Genomic DNA, 17,700 nt, shown 5'->3' with positions numbered 1-17,700 from the left:
GGTCCTGCCCCCCCCCCGCCCCCATTCACTGATCACAGTGAGCAATGCAGTACAGTAAAAACGATTGTCTGATAGGTATTTGTGTGCATGGTTAGATCAGTTGGAGGAAGAGTGCTGTTGAGAAGTTCTTTCTCCTTGTTCATTTGGTAGTAGTAATGCCCCAGGTTATTTAAAAACTGATACAAAAAATATGTAGTTAAGTCCGGAGTGTGATTTTGTCACTACGTAAATTATTATGGGACCGGCAAACCGGCTAACCCTGACCCTAACCCTAACCCTAACCTGCCCATGCGGTGATTCCTGGCTCCGCTGAGCTCAGCTCAGGCTTCAGCTTTATTGTGCAAGAAAAGCTAGTGGACAAACTGAGGGTACTGGGCTTGAAACCTCACATGCAATCAAGTCCTGAACTTCCAAACTTCAAGTGATAAAGAGGTGGGGGGGGGGGGCTCATACAGTCTAATTCTCCCCAGGGTAGTATTTCAGCAGGGTGTGGAACATTGGTGGTAGAGTAACAACCTTCCTGGCATCACCTCATATTGAAAAACTGAATTTATTGAGCAATAAAATGCTGTGGCCTGTATCGATCCACAAAAACATCTCCGTCTTTCCACACACCACTCGCACTGGACCCCAGCATGATGCAAGGCGTGGACATTAAAAGACTGGGAACTACATTAGGGCTGGATCCAAGATGATAGGGCTGTTGGTCTGATGTAACAACAACGAACCTCACCCTGAACATGAAATGAAAGAAAAGAGATTTTCGTGGATTTTGAAGACACAGCAAGAGTCACTTCCCAATCACCACTGATGACATTCCAGTGGAATCTTCAGGTTCGTTGGCCTCCATGTATCTAAGAAGCTGAGGTGCACAGAAAGTACTGGATTAGTTAATTCACACATCTTGTGAAGTATTTGGACGTAGTGATTGTACAAAGGGTCATAGGGTGTTTCAGGTTTTTGAGAATCGTACATCCTCTCTCAGGAAACTCAGCCAGGGTTGTCTGGACCCCAGTTTATGTGTAGCTTTTGTGGTCCAAAAATCAAATCTCCACAACCATTTTGAGGTCCTCCATACGCCCTCTGGAATATCCTTAATGGTTCTCCTACGATGATGCCAAGGAGTTTGAGGGCCATATATCGGCTGCTCCGTAAAGCCTACGAAGCCTACCTTGATAAGCAAACACAGTGCCTGCAAGCCCCGCCCCCCAGAACTCACCTGTGAAACCTCGTATCGGTGCCTTATCCACTCCATTGGGTCTTGCCGGGAAATAGTCAGCTCTAACACAGCAACTTGCCTTGCTGTTCCAGACATCAGGAGAATGCCTGGCATAAGTGTTCTGTCTCTGTAATGTACTTTGGAAATTCAGTTGCTTATCCAAGTCGGCCTTCAGCTGTCAGTCTGTTGTCATAGCGATAATCCCACCTGTCAGGGCATAGGAATCATTCATAAAAACAGGAAGCTGTAAACATACCACTATTGCTATGGCTGTGATTTGAATCACTTTCCCAATATGACCCTCTAGAGGTACCATTTATCCAAAAATTAAAGTTATGGACAAACATGAAATGATGCTTTATTTACCCTTTGTACAAGTGCACTGGAACACTTTTATCAAAGGCATATTTGCAAGTTCAGTGTTATTTCTGCTTCATTGAACCAGCTAGCAAAAAACAGACACCTCCGCTGGACTACAAAGCTCAGCATTCAGACTTTCAGCAGCTTTAGTATGCTAACAGTAACAGTATGTATTCTGCCCCATGCTGTTTTCCCCAAATGTATCATAGAGATTAATACTCTCAACACAAAAAGTGGAACCATTCTTCCCAGCTTAATTCATACAGGATGCTCGCAATGGGATTGTGGGATTTTTTCTTACAAAAAAAATGTCCTCAGGGCAGGAGGAAGAATGATTGGTTGAGAGAGATAACCAATCAGATTGTAGAGGATGCTAGTTGCTTGTGTGTATGTGCGTGTGTTTCCTCCTACAGCCAAACCTGACTTTGTACTTTGTGCTGTCTGGAATCGGCTACAAGCCACCCAGCTCAGGATAAACAGGTAGAAGCTTTATGTATGTTTATTATGAAATATTAAATATGCATAAGTGATCTCCTATTGTATCATAAAAATTTTCAGTGTACAGTATTCTATGTAGGGTTGGTTTGATGTGTAATTTCAGGTTTTCTATAAAAAAAAAACCCTGAAACTAACAATTTCATTATTATATACATATTTGCTGATGTATTCATTACTTATTACAGTTGTTTACACAACTGTTAACCCTGTACCACTCCACACATTATACTCTTAAGATACTACACACTTGCACTTTCACACTTTAAGACTTACAGTATTGTCTGTTTTACGTAGAGCTTTACATACATATACAGTAGCAGCTACACACCTGCTTTAAATACCTTTGTTTGTATTGTAGCTGTTATTTACTTCATGCTGTCGCAATGAAGTAATATGTGTCTAATACTGCAACAACAAAGAAAATTGTTCAACATCGCAACCCTTTTACAAATTCCAGATTCTTCAAAATAGCCCCCTTTTGCTTTGACAGCACCGGAGACTCTTGACATTCTCTGAACCAGCTTCCAGATGTAGCCTCCTGGAATGCTTCCTCCAGCAGTCCTGAAGGAGTTTCCTCAAGTTCTGGGCACCAGTTGGCTACCTTACTCTTACTCTCTGATCCAACTCATCCCAACTCTATAGGGTTTCGGTCGGAGGGGGATTGTTGGGGGCGGGTCATCTGTCACAGCACTCACGTCTTTCCTTGCTGACAATATAGTAATTACGTACATTTCTGAAAATGTCTCGACTTTTGACTGGTACTAAAGGGTTGTAAAATGGTTTAGGTGAATATAGCACTCTCACGTTGCTACTCTCTAGATTCAGAACTTATTTTGACAAACAGAAGTTCCTGTGGAGTTACATATACAGTCGAACCTCGTTACTACGTACCCCGGATACAACGTTTTCACCTTTTCAACGTACAGATTTCTAATTCCCGTTTTTAGCCTATATATTATTCCAATAGCAGCCATTGTTTACAGCGTACACCCTTACAGCGTAAACTTCGATACAACATCCAAATTTCTAGAGAAAATACGAAAACTAACCATCGTTACAACGTACAGCGCTCTCCCCGCCCACCACAACTTGTGTCGCTACATCTACCTGTATCTACCTGATCTTCGCCCGACAATGCACATTTGTCTATTGCGTTGTAACTTCCCACATTAAATGAGTTGCCTTGACCGACCGTTACTGGACTGCGTAGTAATGGCTTGTTAAGTGTTGTGTGCGTATTCTTTGTTTATTAAACCTTGTGAAATACCGGTCTTGCTGGTAATTGTGAATTCAGAATAATAATGGAAGTAAAGGATTTTATGATTTAATTTGACCAATATTTCATTAATATTTTCAGGCCAAATGCCAATTTGGATGCGAATGTTTATTTTAAAAATCCATTTTGACCAGCCGTTGTGTATTTTCGTTGCCGTTTATCGCCGGCCGGCACTAAGTAACCGTGAGTAATTTAAGGAAAATTTCAAGGATTCAAATGAGCTTTGTCGAATTATTTAACAAGTAATAATGTGTTCGTTTGTTTTGTAGTCAATTTAAGGGGCTGTTCTATTAAAGTTTTATCATTTACATGGATATTTCGTGAGTTCTTTCATCCATCTTGCATTAAGTGGTTACAACGTTCTATGCTTATAACGAACATGTTTTTGATATCCCGACTTGTACGTAGTAACGAGGTTCGACTGTAATTCAACAGCTCTACATAATACTAAAATTGCATTTTAAAACACCAAAATGCAACATCTTTCTTCCAACAATTTAAATGATTTTGAACAAGATCCGTTGTCTAAGTCTGCCTTTAAATTTAATTCGAAGGCAAGTCAGAAAAATAATACAGTAAATAGTGTAATAAAGGTAAACACATACGGTGTTGCACTGCATTTTGAGCCGATAAACTGCTGAATTTATTCAATGTTCTCAAAGGTATCATGAAGCAGTGTGCGTGTTAGTTATCAACGATTGTATTTAACCCAAATTTATGTCCGCAAATCAGACGTTCTTAATCCACGGTGCAGCCTGTACTGGCTCAAACATTAGAAATCTCCAACCAGAGGAAGATGTACGGAGTTTGTGTGACACAACAGAAAATGAAACACAGACCGACACAAATTCACAGCATCTATGGAAGAAAGTGAATTTATTGATACGCCCCCCCACCTCTGCAATCGACATAATTTTGCTTTATTTTAAAATGTATGTATATTTGTAATCATTCTTACTCCTCCTGCAACTAAGCAGGTACTTACAAGATTTTAAGCCATTTTGGTGCATAGTGAGACAGCCACATACGTAGGAGGTACTGCCACGGGAAGGGAACAGAATCCGAAATAGGAAACAAAAAGAAAACAAATCTGGAAAATATATATATATATATTTATATAGGTCAGAAGAACAATGCACACCACAGGTTGTCTTCCATAAAAGCCACGACAGAGACATCAACTATACAGGCATACAAAGACATTATTATGTGTGAAAAGAAATTCAGTTCTCTCTGCATCATTTACATGGGAAACGGGTTGTGCCTCTGTTAGACCTGCTGTCTGGGCCCGATTGTTGGTCTGTACAGGCCTCCAGCCCTCAATGACCCTTTGCCAGACATAACCAACGGTAAATGTCTTATTTGTTATATATTAGAGCTCTGCCCTGTATTATACAGAAATTAACGAGCTTATAATTTAAAAGTGACACATATGCAGTGCCATGCTGCTTCTTCCTTGCCGTTCTTTCACCAGAACTGAAAATGTTATGGCTGCTGCTGCGTTGACACTGATATATTCACACAAGACTGTCAGGCCAGAAAATGTCTTTTAAATCGAGAACGTCCCTCGTTTTCTTCTATTCCGGGGTCCTTATGAATCAGTTTCACTGAAACTGAGCAATTGGCAATTCGAGGGAGACGCCACTGTGACCATCCAAACGGAATAGGAAATGGAGTGATATCACAGGGCTTCCGTTTGCCTGTGCTTGGTAAGGGAGTTTGAGGTTGGAGGGCTGTGTGGCCCCATGAACTCGCGCGCGTGTGTGTGCGCACGCACACACACACACACACACACACACACGCGCACACACGCGCACACACACACGCACCCCGAGGTGTTCCTATCGATACCATCACATCCTACACATCAGCTTTTAGTGAGGGGGAAAGGAGGAATGAAGTAACACCTATTTGTATTAAGAAATACATTAGTTTGTAGTTAATAGCAAAGAATGGAAAAAATAAAACCCTTTTTGTTTCACTATACATTAAAATCAGTAAAAAGAACCTTCATATACAAGCAATCTATTAAAATGAAAAGAAAAAAAAAAACCTTAGAATCTAGGTTTAGACATTTTGACAATTTTAAACAACTTATTAAATTACATTTAGTTGATGTGAACCAATTGCACACTTGGTCTGGCAATTTAAAAACCCCTACATGCCGAATGAATCCAAGTGGAGTAATTTTCCTTATTCTGGAAACATTCACTGTTGAATAATTTGTCAAATCACATTCCGCAGGAGTTTTAAATTGTTACGCTGCCTTTTTAGAGGGGGGAGGACAAAAGTAACCTGTTCTACAATAAAACCATAGTAGCATTACTTAAAGATTTTATTATAAAGGTTTATAATGTGACACGATTCGCAATTGTCATGTTGGAAGAATATTTTTTGGACAGTATTGTTATTGTTTAGTGGTATGTTTGCCCTCGACTGCTCTTTTCTCTGCTCCACAGCGCCCCCTGAGCTAGATCTGCATCTGCTCCAGGTATTTGTAGGTGGGGTTCTCATAGCCGTGGTTCTGCATCTTACTCAGGTGGCGCTCCTCTGGGCTCAGCATGGGATCAATCTGGGTCAGACAAGACAGTATCAGACCGCAGTAGCCAAAGACATTTACAGAAAATCGACAGTCATGCATGACATATCCTAATTTCACTGAACTGCTAGAACATCATGTTAAGCTTCTAGAATGTTGCTCTGGCTTATGGTCTATTCGCGCCATTACCAACTTAATTTTATCAATTAACAGTCAATGCAGGTGATGATGCTCGCTGATATTCTGTATAGTATTGTGCAAGTTTGGAAGCTGAGTACTTGTGGTTTACAAAAACTAACAGTTGGGATCAACATAAATCTATTAGATTTCACTTTTCTTGTTAATTTCCAAGTATCTGTACAATTACTGATTTGCTTTTTAGACAAATTGTAAAGCTTATAGCAAACAGTGTGAACTCACCTCCACGATACCATGACTGATGGTGCCATACTGCCTCTTCCGTAGCATGACGAGGCTGATCACAATCACTGTCGCTATGGCCACAACAATTACCAGCAGACCAATCAGAGCACTGCTCCCAAAGCTAAACTCCTCCCCCAGGGGCCGGTATGATTCCTATTGTAGAGAGCGATAAATGAGTGACAATAAGAGAATCACGGCCGATAGCCTTCGTTTCATAGTATTCAAGAGAGGAGGGAGACAGACATGTACTAAGTGTAGCCAAAGATACAGGATGGAAAGAAAAGGAGACCAAGACGGACGGACATAGATGGGAATGAAAAAAGGCAGCAGAAGCTAAACCCTGTGCAAAATGCCCAGGATATTAACTTGCCAAGGAGAAAAACAGGAAAGTGCAGGTACAACAGAACAGCAAGACAGAATCATTGCTATTCAAAGTAAATCACTGATGACAATGTGCACTGCATATAGTACAGGTACCTAACCCTACTGCTTACATGATTTAGATAAGCCAACAATTAAAATTGCTCATATAGGACCATTTTTCCTTTGGCAGAAGACATGAGAATTACAAAACAGCCGTTGGGATGTCTTCATTAATTAGATACCTAGATATGCAAGAACACAATGACAGGCGATGAAACAAAACGTGCATACATGCAGTGAGAATCTGACCAAATCCAACCAAGCTCTAAGTCTAAAGCGGAGAAGTGGGAATTAAATTTTAATAATTCATATTCTACTAGCTATGATTATCCTCCACCCCGACGTCTCCAAGCCCAAGCCACACTTCCTCAGGCTGCCGCCTGGGGGGGCGCTGTACTCACCAGCTCATCATCATGCACACTGTTGACTCTCTCTGCACTGTAAATCACCTCTTTAACATCCAGAGACTCATCAATCACCTGTCAACACAGACAGGCAGGCCCACGTTACACTCTCTGAGACCTCGCACGCTTAGGCACACGTTTACAGGGGTGCAGGCGGGAGGATGATGTATCGAGCGAGAACTGCAGCTTCTGCTCCTCGCAATTCGTAGTGCTTGCTTCAGCAATGTCCACAGACTTTTCTTGGTCGTCCTACAGCAGAGCGATACCACGTTCCGTGCGTTCTTTTAAGGAAGCGCGAGGACTGTCAAAGGGCACCGATGACTTAGCGAATATACGCAACACTGGGAATGATGGGAAGGTGCACAGGGCACAGGAACATGAAGCAGCACATGTACTATATTGCTTCCATACACGTAATTGTTTAAAACAAACATATAAAGAACATTATTAAAAATAAACAAATATACCAACCAACTAATGTAGCTAAAAAGAGCATCACTACGCTTAGGGTGGAAGAAAGCTACCTCTGTGCTTTGGAATCAGAGTAAAACAGTGACCATGAGTCAGCTGGTGGTGAAAAGGGACACTTCACTAAACTATAGTATAACAGGACAAATAACAGAATGTGGCTCCCCTTCTTGTGGATTCTCGTGGACAGATAAAACACACACCAGGAGATGTGGGGAGAAAAAAAAAGAAAAAAGATAACATCCAAGGGCGGCACATTAACGAGCGTTCCCATGCTTGATCTCAGGCAGCATGCAGCAAGTATGTGGTTTGATACTGAACTTGATTCATAAAACATTTTTCGGGGGGGAAATAAATAAAAACAACCAACCAACCAAAACAAAAACAAGCAAGCAAGCAATCAACCAACCAAATACTGGAGCAACAGTTTTGACAAAAATTAGCAACCATCGGTCCTGGGAGCGGCATTAGAGAGGAGCCGGAAGCTGGGGGGCTGGTTACTGAAGCTGTCACTCGACCCGCGTGTGGGGTGGGACCCTTTGGAGCACTCGGGTCTGGGAGCGAGGCGCTTACCACGTCCTCGTTCATCTTCCCCTTGCTGTTAATGACTCTCTCCTCGGCACCGATCAGCCCGTCGAGGCCCGAGATCCCTGACCCTGCGAAAGCCACAAACCCAGTAAGGACATGCTGGATGGACGTCATGCCACCCCGTCAGGCCTTTATCAGCACAAAGGCCATGCGCTGCACTTGTGATTTTTCTGACACTCTACACACAACGTGACTCTTGGGGAAGTGAGGGAATCGAAGTAGTCAGCGACTATTACATTTATATCACAAGTGCAAACTCTGGAAGTTAACTCTAAATTCTAAAATTTGTACTCCTGTCTTGTACATAGTTTCACCTGCTTTTATTTACGCAGTTTAAATACAACAGAAAACAGGTGGATGATCGCGATTCAAAATCATGGACTCGTCATCGTGGTCAGAACCTACAGATCCAGTACAAAATTGATACACTGAAGATTGACGGGTGATGTTGCATAATGTTGTCATGATCACATGAAGACGTGCATGTGAGATGACAGAAGTGGAAATATAGATATCAACAGAAACAATAAATCAATAAAGCTAAATCACTGCTTCAGATTAAATCCTGACGTTTACATACGAGTCGACTGACAGAACTGCTCTCACTGCCAGACGGCACATTACAGTGAGACTGGATGGGAAACACAGGAAGCGACTGGGACGATCTGCTCTGTGGTTCTGATCAATAAACACAAAGGCTTGAGAGGGAAGAAATGGACCAAAAGAACACACTGAAGTGAGGCGGGTGCAGAGGGGTGGAAATGACAGGGAAACTAGCAATGGAAGGAAGGCTCTCCGAAGGGAGGGAGGGGAGGCCTTGGGAGCAGATGTGGGAGGAGAGTGACAGGAAGAGCAGAAACACCAACCTTTCTTGATGGCGCGTGGGGAATCGGGAAGTGGACCTAGCCATTGGGACAGCGAAATAGAAAAATAATAATAATAATTCAAAAGAGAGGGCAGGAAAGAGGGAGAAAGGAAACTCAGGAAAGCAGAAAGGATGGAAGGTCACCCTATCGTCAAGTGAGGCTTGGCAGAAACGCCAATATTATTCAAACACCCTGTAAAAATGGGTAACAATTTGTTTGTATGTGGGGGGGGAAATAAGAAAAACTCCTATGAGAGTCTACGCAGACATTTGTTCCAGCCAATTTCCGCATTAGATATGGATCAGCCAATTTTCTCACCAAAAAAAAAAAAAACGCAAAGGTGCTGCCGATGACTTCCTGTCATTTCCTGAGAGGGCCGCACTTTCGCTTTTACAATAAAAACAAACAGGTTTTTGTGAAGGATCCGATTGGCTAATGAGCCCACGTACAAGGTGCACCTTCAGGACCAGAGCTAGGTAGCTCTGAATCAAAAGGGTGGACTCAAAAAGGGGTCCAATGGGCTGAGGTGAGACTGCGGGGGAAAAATTATGCAGGCAAGTGTGGAGATGCAGGAGTACATAGAGGTTAAGACTGCTAGAGGTGGCCCATGCAAATATTACGCATGTCATTACCCTGAACTCATCAATTCCCAAACTGAACCAACTAGGTTTTTAAATCAAATAAATTTGACTGCAAGTCTGAAACCCATCAGAACCAGAAACCAGAGTCTAAACCAGGGTTCCACAATTCTGGTCCTGGATGGCCAGGCTACAACACAGTTTGCAGATTTCCCTGCTCAAACACACCTATTACGTCTGAGACTGGCCCTCCAGGACTGGAAATGGGGAACCCCAGTCTAGACGCAATACCTCTGCACTAAATCATACTAGACTGTGGACCAAAAGCATTTGGATGGTCTGCTCCTATACTACAAAAGACATTTATGCCTCCATGAGTTCTCCTAGACCTCTTACACTCCAGTGATTTGCTCAGAATATCACACAGCGAGTGGGGGGTCAAAAGGGAGACTCAGGTTGTCTTCAGTCCTTGCTTTGGGCCACTCAGAATGCCCCCCTGGCCCCGACGCACACGCTGGATATCACTCACCCTCGATCACCTGCCGAGAACCCAGCGTGTCGACCTGGAAGGGACGGTAAGGTTCTCCTTCCGAGCCGGCCCGAGCCACAGTCACCTCGGAAGACACCGTCACATCGGGCTGGGACTCGGAGATAGAGGACAGGAACTGGTCCATGTCTGCCTTCTGCTCCTGTAGGAGCTCATCTACGCAAGAGTGGGACCAAGATGCACAAGTTATCAATGAAAAGATGCTGCTTTCTCCACCTACGGCGTCAGGCACATATGGGTGGCTGCCCTCCAGAGATCTGCAGGTCTCCCGACCGCCAGGCACACAAACAACGCTTCGACCCAGTTCTGTCACTCAAGCTCTCTTTAATCAGCACTGATATGCAGTTTGTGGAAAATAAGTTAAAGAACAGGGAGGACAAAAGCACCTAAAACGCAGCTTTTGTGAGGTTGGCGGTGGAACGTTACAACAGACCTACTGGAGGCCATTCCTGAATGCATGAGGGGAGGCACTGAAAAGTGATGCCCAAAACACAAGACGAGAGACGTAATGAGCCACTTGACTTACTGCCTCAGCTACATAATAAATTTCCTTTGGCGTCAGCAATACTGCCGTTACTAACATGCAGTGCTACAGGAACATACAAGCCTGACTACAAATTTAGGTATAATCACATAGAAGCACTTCTTAAAATGTACCAGCAGAATTAAACTACTTAGACCAGTTATGTAGGCCTGAATTTTTACAGGCATCCCCACATGAAGAGAACAGGACTATATCGCTGCATGATCTGCAAGTCTACTGCCTGTAAAATACATCATAACGAACTGATTGTTTCACCCCCCCCCCCCCCTCCTGTTATAAATGCACTCACCGATTTCATCCTGGATCTCCTCAGCCACATACGGGACCTTGTACAGCAGTGACAAGCTCTGGTTCATTCTCTCCTCAATCACGTGCAAGTGGGTCATCACCTGCAAAAAGAGATGTTGACAGGAGTATGAACAAAACAAGAGCAGTACTGATGAACCAACTGCAGGGGGCACTAGAGACCCCATAAACAGCACAGTATGCAGCACTTCTATTTAACATTTTATTAAATGCACTTAAAAGCACTAAAATGCAATTTAATTTCTTGACAAATGAGACCGTAAAAGCGAAGAAGCTGTTCCTGTGTATCCCAGCTACCCGGCAGCTCCATGGATGACAGGGCGTATTTTTGCATTAAGGTGTTTTCTCAGAAGTCATATCCAAGAATGTCTCAGCCCATGTAGAATGCATAAGCAGCAGATTATATGTAAACTATGGATTCCAGCTGCACAAACACACTCTGGGCACTTCTACGCGTTACAGCTTCTGTGGTGAGGTCACAGACCGCTTAAGCTTTCAAAAACTCGGAAAACATCTGTTTGCATGGTGATGGTATCTCACAGCAGCAGGTGATGAATCACGCCGAACGTGGAAGAACGTTAAACTGCCCCCCCCCCACCCATCCACCCACCCTGAAATCAAGCCTTGAAGATTAGATCACCACCTGCCACTTCCCTCCAGCCAAACAAGCCTGAATTATCCTGAACACCTGCGAGACGACAGAGATATGAACTGGGGGGCATTTTACATGCCAATTTCACAAAGCAGGAGTGTTTGGACAAGCAGAGCGCCGCCTGACAAGGACTTACGAACACGTGTGAACCAAGTGAAAGGAAAGGAAATGTATTCAGTGCGAGGAGATGCCAACATTCAGGCGTCGAATGCATTCCTGCTAGCTACTCGTGACTCAGCCTGGTGGAGAACTTAAAGCCTTCGGTGTTTAGCAGAACAGGAGCATTCTGTCAGCAGAGGAGTCCCAGCCAGCCAATCAGTGAATGTCTTCTGAACTTCCTACGCTAACAGTCTCATGCCAGCTGCATACACTGACTTGGCCATCTCGATTTTTATAGCCCCACTCTGCTCATCTAAGGCAAACTTCCAAGCCTGCCCTAGAACTCCCACGATTGTTTGCGTCATCCAACCACCATGCAGCGGAGAGGCAGGGCAGCAGAGGCGCAGGCGGAGGGGCCGACCTGGGACTTCATCTGGGCAGCCTTGTCGGGGTCGACGGCGAGGACATGCTGGTAGTGGCGGATGGTGTGCTGGCGGTCTTTATTCTCGGCCCGGACGTACCTCCGGAGGGCCTGAAGGATGCGATGGGGCTGTGGAGAGACTCGGGTCAAACAGGCCGCATATTTTAACTGCGTTCATTTACCATCCCTAAAAGATGGGAGCTATTAGTCCCCCAAACAACGATCTAGGAATAACAAAGCAACCCTTCATAGTAAAAACGGCCATTTTTGCCAAACAGAGTGAAAATATGAGCACTGATAAATGCCACTACAGTGGACTTCTTCCATCAGGGCCCACTTTACAGCAGCCCCTATATACATAAGGGAGGTGATTGGCCCCTCAAGGTGACATTTCCAGTTAGCGTCAATGATTTCGTGACGGTGGACGTGAGCTTCAGGCCCTCACCCTGGGGGGGTCGGCTTGCAGAAAAGCCAGGTAGTTTTCCAGTGCGATGCGGCGCCTGTCATTCAGCATGGCCTCCACCCGAGCCAGGTGGGTCTCCACCAGCTGCTGCTTCTCACTGGCTGCTTCCTCCTCCAGGGACTCCACCATGGCTTGGAAGTGCTGTGGGTCGGAGCACAAAGGCAGCAGGTGCTTTGGTGTTTCGCGGGGCCACCTGGTCGACACGCAGGTGAGACACTCGGGCGCAGGTGGACTGGGGGCACCCGAGCCGACACACTACCTGGAGCAGAGTTTGCCTCTCCGTCTTGGGAAGATTCTTGGCTTGCAGTTCAGCGTCCTCCCATTCCTTCCTTAGCTACATGCCCAGAAAGAGTCAGACATGGAGAAGCATCAGTCTAAATTGCGAGGCACGGAGATACAGGCTCGGAGGGACCCAGACGTCTGCCCACCCTCTCCATGCGGTTGCGGTGCCGGATCTCCAGCTGCTCCTTGGCCCTCTGGAAGCGGCTGTGCTCCTTGTCGTCCGCCGGCGTCTCGAAATACACATCCACCTCGTCGGTGGGCTGAGGGGTGGGCGGGACTGCGGGGTGTCCGAGGAGAAAGAAGCAGTCAGCAATTAGGCCAGGCCGGGCCGAACTGGCAGACACATACGCGAGAAACAGGGGAGGGAGGAAAAAGCCGTGCGAGAGGAGCAGAGGAGCAGAGGAGCAGAGGAGCGTTCAGAACCGAGGCCGTTAAATCGGGACGACCGGCAGTCTCACGCCCGTCACCTTTATCCTCCAATTAGCTTCCCGTCGCCTGCAAACGGGCTCAGGAGGCCGAGGAGCCCCGTCGGCAGTGGGCAGGTCCGCGCACTAGCGGGCGTTCGAGGGCAGGGGGAATCCAGAAAGGGGCGGCTGTCTAGTACTGCTGGCCCACACTCGCACCAGATAGGCAGCAAATCAGGTATGAGAGATGTTCAGTTTGAAGTGGAATAATGGAGAATGAGGCTGCTAAGCTGATACTGACATGGCTGGTATGACTACAGGAATGAGAATGATTACGTTAAAATACTGCTGCCCAAAAAATGTCCTCAACTTCAAGAGGTACTAAGATCATGCAGTACAATAAATTTCTGCTGCTACTAACCTGACTTCATACCCCTCCCTTCCTAAATAAAAAAACTTTTTTGAATGAGAATGCGGATTTTTGCATTGCAGTGGTGTTATGCATCATCATCTGTCGTTCTTGTATTCTGATCCGTCTAGTCTGAAGGATACATGTATGTAATTTTACTGCGCTGTGCACATGATAAAACTTTGAAAATTTGAGGATTTTAATATATTGGTATAAAAAGATTTTCATAAAGACCACTTCGCAAGGAGCTCACAAGCCTGCACAGGAAACGGTACAATCTTATAAACATCTCAAATCTCTGTTGCCTTTTTGCAGACAAACACACAGACAAGCTGAAAGGATTGACAGCAAAAGACTGAACTGGAGGATCTGAGACTTCAGCGGGAAGCAGGCAGACGTGACGGACAGTGCTGCAGTGCTGATTGAGTGTGAGGTGTGACCGAGTGTGGGGGCTGACACACAGCTAGAACGAATGGGAGTGTAGCCTCTAGTTTGGGGGGCGGGGATTCTGTATGCATGTGTATAAGAGGTTGTGATGGGGCTGTATGCTGATTGGTTGTTTGGGTCATTCGGATGGGCCAAATGATACTGTACGTTTGTGTGAGAGAGCACAGGTGCGTGTGACTTACTCATCAGCCTGCAGACCTCCATGCAGTACTCCTCAGAGTCGAAATTGTTCCGGTTGCCAGCACAGCCCCCGTACACAAAGCGCACGCATCTCTTCCGACTCAAGTCGAAGTGCCAGCGTGGCATGGAGGCGCGGCACGGCCCCGTCTCGGCAGGGAGGGAGCACACGGCTGCCAGGGGACAGCGGTTAGAGCATCCCGCCACTCGGGGGCGACAGAGAGCCAGCAAGTACCTGACTGACCAATAGCCTCTCTGTTTGACTGACTACGCCCCACACTGCTGAATATAAAACGGTCATTGGAGGTATTCCTACACAGAGATTCATGAATAGTGATACAAAAATCAATTCTTAAAGGAAAACCTCAACCAAAAATAAAATTCATTTTATTATTCACCAGATGATAATACACATCCACAGCAAACTATTACATGCATCGTAAACGGAAATAGGCAGAGGGATAACTAGCATTTCCATTTGCGTTTCTATCAGAAGTATGTTATGACTAAAATAAATGTGCTTCCAGTTGTGCCAGTAATGTTTGTTCTGATTCATTTCATGTTGGTGCTAAACTGACTTCCCATGTTTGGTTTGTCATCACCCTCAGTGCAATAAAAGGTAAGGGGCCGTCCACAGTGGCAGAATTCTCACTGCCTATTGTGTGCGATTACCAAGCACGTATTGTCATTCGCACACCAGGAAATAAAACATAAAACTGTGCTAACTTACTACTTACAATAAAAAGGCCAGAAGCGCTATTTTATGCTGATTTCAATACTGAAAAACTGACGCATAGAATCATTACATTTTGCAGGAATTCCCCTTTAAAACATGGAGCAAAATAAGCTGAAATTGAATGACTGAATGTTTATGATGTGGGTGCATTACAGAATGACACATGGGCACATGCAGGGACGAAATGAGGCCGAACGTGACACTGACCTTTGACCTCCTGCAGAGATGAGTCAGCGGGTCGGCTCCCTCTGTTCTTTTCCTTCGACTCAGTCTCCTCTTCGTTGTCTCCCTCGTAGTCTGCGTAGTCCGTCTCTTCCTCCTCTGCTTCCTCCTCTTCGTCTCCCTCATCTTCGTCGTCCTCCACTTCCTCTACGACCTCGATCTTCCGAGTTGGTTGCTCCTGAGCTGGGGCCTCACTGGGAATGGGAAAAAATAATAATAAAAAAAAAAGACAGAGCATTCTAGTGTAACAGCATGCACAGCTTTGGGTGTAACATACATCATTATTCAGTCTGGCTCGATTGTTTTGATAGCCAATTTGGTACAATGTCACCCCTTCCCTTCATTAGAGTGAACGCGGTTTGTGTTTTATGCTCCGGTGAAGCTGCTCATTTCTCACTCTGATTAGACTCAACACTGGGCAAATGTAAAAAAAAATATATATATTTTTTTTAAAAAAGCCAGTAACCTAGCAGACTAATTAAGTCACTGGAACATAAGGAATTACAATTTCGAGCCGCAGACATTTTTACAATCTGCTTGAACAACTGCGGGTTGACCTAAGCTCACCTCTCCTCGTCTTCATCTTCGTCCTCATCCTCGTCCAGCTCCATCAGGTCCTCTTCATCGTCATCCTTGTTGCCCTCCTCGTCTTCCTCCTCTTGAGAGGGCTGCGGCTGTTGGCCGGGCCTCTCGACGTGGGAGGGGGGGCAGCACACGTACTCCGTGCCGTGGAATTTGTCGACGCCGCAGGGGAGCAACATGCCGTAGCTATGCAGGACCATGCCGCTCTTGGCGCAAGCCTGAATGGCGGAAAGATGGGGGGGAGGGGTGGGTGGTCAGGAATACCGACATTCACACACTATTAAGCATTCACTCCCCAATCTCCCCGTTTCTCCTTGGGGCATTGGTATCTAGAAGGTGTTCCCCAAACTTTTGCTGATTGAGACTAATTCGTAACTCAGCAGGCGTTAACGTGCGGAGAGCGTCACGTCTTTCTCTGACACCTACCAGCAATGTTCCCAAATTTATTCTTTGTGATGGTAATTTTAGTTCAGCTGGTAGGTTTATAGCAGAATAGTTTGCATCCCGATACGGCTTTTTCAGAACTGAAATAACGACAACTGCAGGGCCTGCCTGCCCTACAGGCCCAGGGTGCAATTTGATTAGGGGGTGCAAGTGAAGAGAGGAGAATTTATTATTATTATATTTTTTTTTAAATCAGAAAAAATACCTCTGGCTGCATTCTATGATGTTAGATATTTACATTTGTATTAATATTTCACTACTTTTCAAAGACACAAACTAGCTAGTTAGCAGCCAGATACTCCGTGCTACTGAAATATTTTCAATATAAACGAACTGTCAAAACTTGTTTTCAGCAGAATCTTGCCTATGGCGTCAACACACAGGACTAGTCCCGGACAACTCTGTCACGGCGGCTGGGAAAGGCAAGACCATAGCTGCCAAAATGTCACGTAGCAACTGCGGGAAGAGGGTTTTTATAGGGTACAGACATTTTCCAACGTAGTCGAGCATTTTTAATAGTGGGGCCTTAATTAGATTGCTAGGTCTATCGGGCCTGGAGGTGAGTTTCGTGACACGCCAAGAGACATTTTGTGGTACACCGATGTGAATCACGGAAATCTGTGGAAGAAATGTCTAGAAACTAGAAAAGGCAAGAAAAAATGTTATATGCCAAATAAAATCAGTCAAATAACCATTAGTAAAAATGTCCAATAGCACCCTTGTGAGATAAATAAAAATGGGAAAATGATCACGGACGCCTTTCCATGCTAATTAACGGTAACCATGGAATTGGAGACCTAACAGAACGTGTGACGTGTCTGAATCAGAGCCTTACCTCTTTGGAGACTCCGTGCCACTGCTGATGGCTCACACAGACATCCATGCCTTCCTTGTGGAAGAATCGGCACTTCTCTGGTACCAGCAAGACGTCGCTCACAAACTCGCCCACTGAAAGGAAGCAGGAGCAGGCCAGCTGAGACCTGGAGCCCAGACCAGTGTATATAAATCACAGGAGAGGATATGGAACCAAAGGCAAGCAGGAATGGGTAGGGGGCAGGTGGGGGCTGGGGGCATTTTGTTGAAGACTAGTGTTTGCTACCGATTAAGTGAAACAGGAGTACAGGAGTGGAGGAGGGAGGATGGGTTAGGGTTTGGACTCCATATTCAGAAAGTTACTGGTTCAACTCCCACGATTGCATCACTGGGTCCCTGAGAGACACCCTTAGCCCTCTGGGGTCGGCGGTATCATCGGTGATGCAGCGTATCTTTCTGGTGTATTTCAGTTCATAACTCGCTCAAATCTTACAGAAACATGAAAAAAAA

At 45.1% G+C, this 17,700-nt stretch overlaps 1 protein-coding gene and 1 long non-coding RNA gene across 5 annotated transcripts in view; both read right to left on the bottom strand.

Moving 5' to 3' along the window:
- Window positions 1–531: 531 nt before the first annotated feature.
- LOC125713478 (uncharacterized) lies at window positions 532–3,941 on the bottom strand. The gene is made up of 3 exons (XR_007383603.1): window positions 3,195–3,941; window positions 1,220–1,426; window positions 532–862 (listed from the first exon to the last, which is right to left on the bottom strand). It is a non-coding gene; the product is annotated as an uncharacterized LOC125713478 (long non-coding RNA).
- A 271-nt stretch (window positions 3,942–4,212) lies between these two features.
- Window positions 4,213–17,700, bottom strand: part of LOC125713477 (amyloid beta precursor like protein 2-like) — a 42,318-nt gene continuing 28,830 nt past the window's right edge. The window contains exons 4-18 of one of the 4 annotated variants that reach the window (XM_048984647.1): window positions 17,213–17,325; window positions 15,919–16,151; window positions 15,337–15,545; window positions 14,399–14,566; window positions 13,103–13,233; window positions 12,934–13,008; window positions 12,657–12,815; window positions 12,212–12,340; window positions 11,023–11,122; window positions 10,172–10,345; window positions 9,065–9,100; window positions 8,184–8,266; window positions 7,140–7,217; window positions 6,313–6,468; window positions 4,213–5,925 (exon numbers count right to left, since the gene is read on the bottom strand). In XM_048984647.1, the coding sequence (XP_048840604.1) occupies window positions 5,824–5,925; window positions 6,313–6,468; window positions 7,140–7,217; window positions 8,184–8,266; window positions 9,065–9,100; window positions 10,172–10,345; window positions 11,023–11,122; window positions 12,212–12,340; window positions 12,657–12,815; window positions 12,934–13,008; window positions 13,103–13,233; window positions 14,399–14,566; window positions 15,337–15,545; window positions 15,919–16,151; window positions 17,213–17,325 (1,946 nt within the window). In that variant the 3' untranslated portion in view covers window positions 4,213–5,823. The remainder of the gene's footprint in view (window positions 5,926–6,312; window positions 6,469–7,139; window positions 7,218–8,183; window positions 8,267–9,064; window positions 9,101–10,171; window positions 10,346–11,022; window positions 11,123–12,211; window positions 12,341–12,656; window positions 12,816–12,933; window positions 13,009–13,102; window positions 13,234–14,398; window positions 14,567–15,336; window positions 15,546–15,918; window positions 16,152–17,212; window positions 17,326–17,700) is intronic. The other 3 variants (XM_048984649.1, XM_048984648.1, XM_048984650.1) reach the window with 3 other exon arrangements.

Source organism: Brienomyrus brachyistius, chromosome 18, assembly GCF_023856365.1.
Source record: "Brienomyrus brachyistius isolate T26 chromosome 18, BBRACH_0.4, whole genome shotgun sequence".
NCBI classification, from domain to species: Eukaryota; Metazoa; Chordata; class Actinopteri; order Osteoglossiformes; family Mormyridae; genus Brienomyrus; species Brienomyrus brachyistius.
This window is presented reverse-complemented; position numbering and strand designations above follow the sequence as displayed.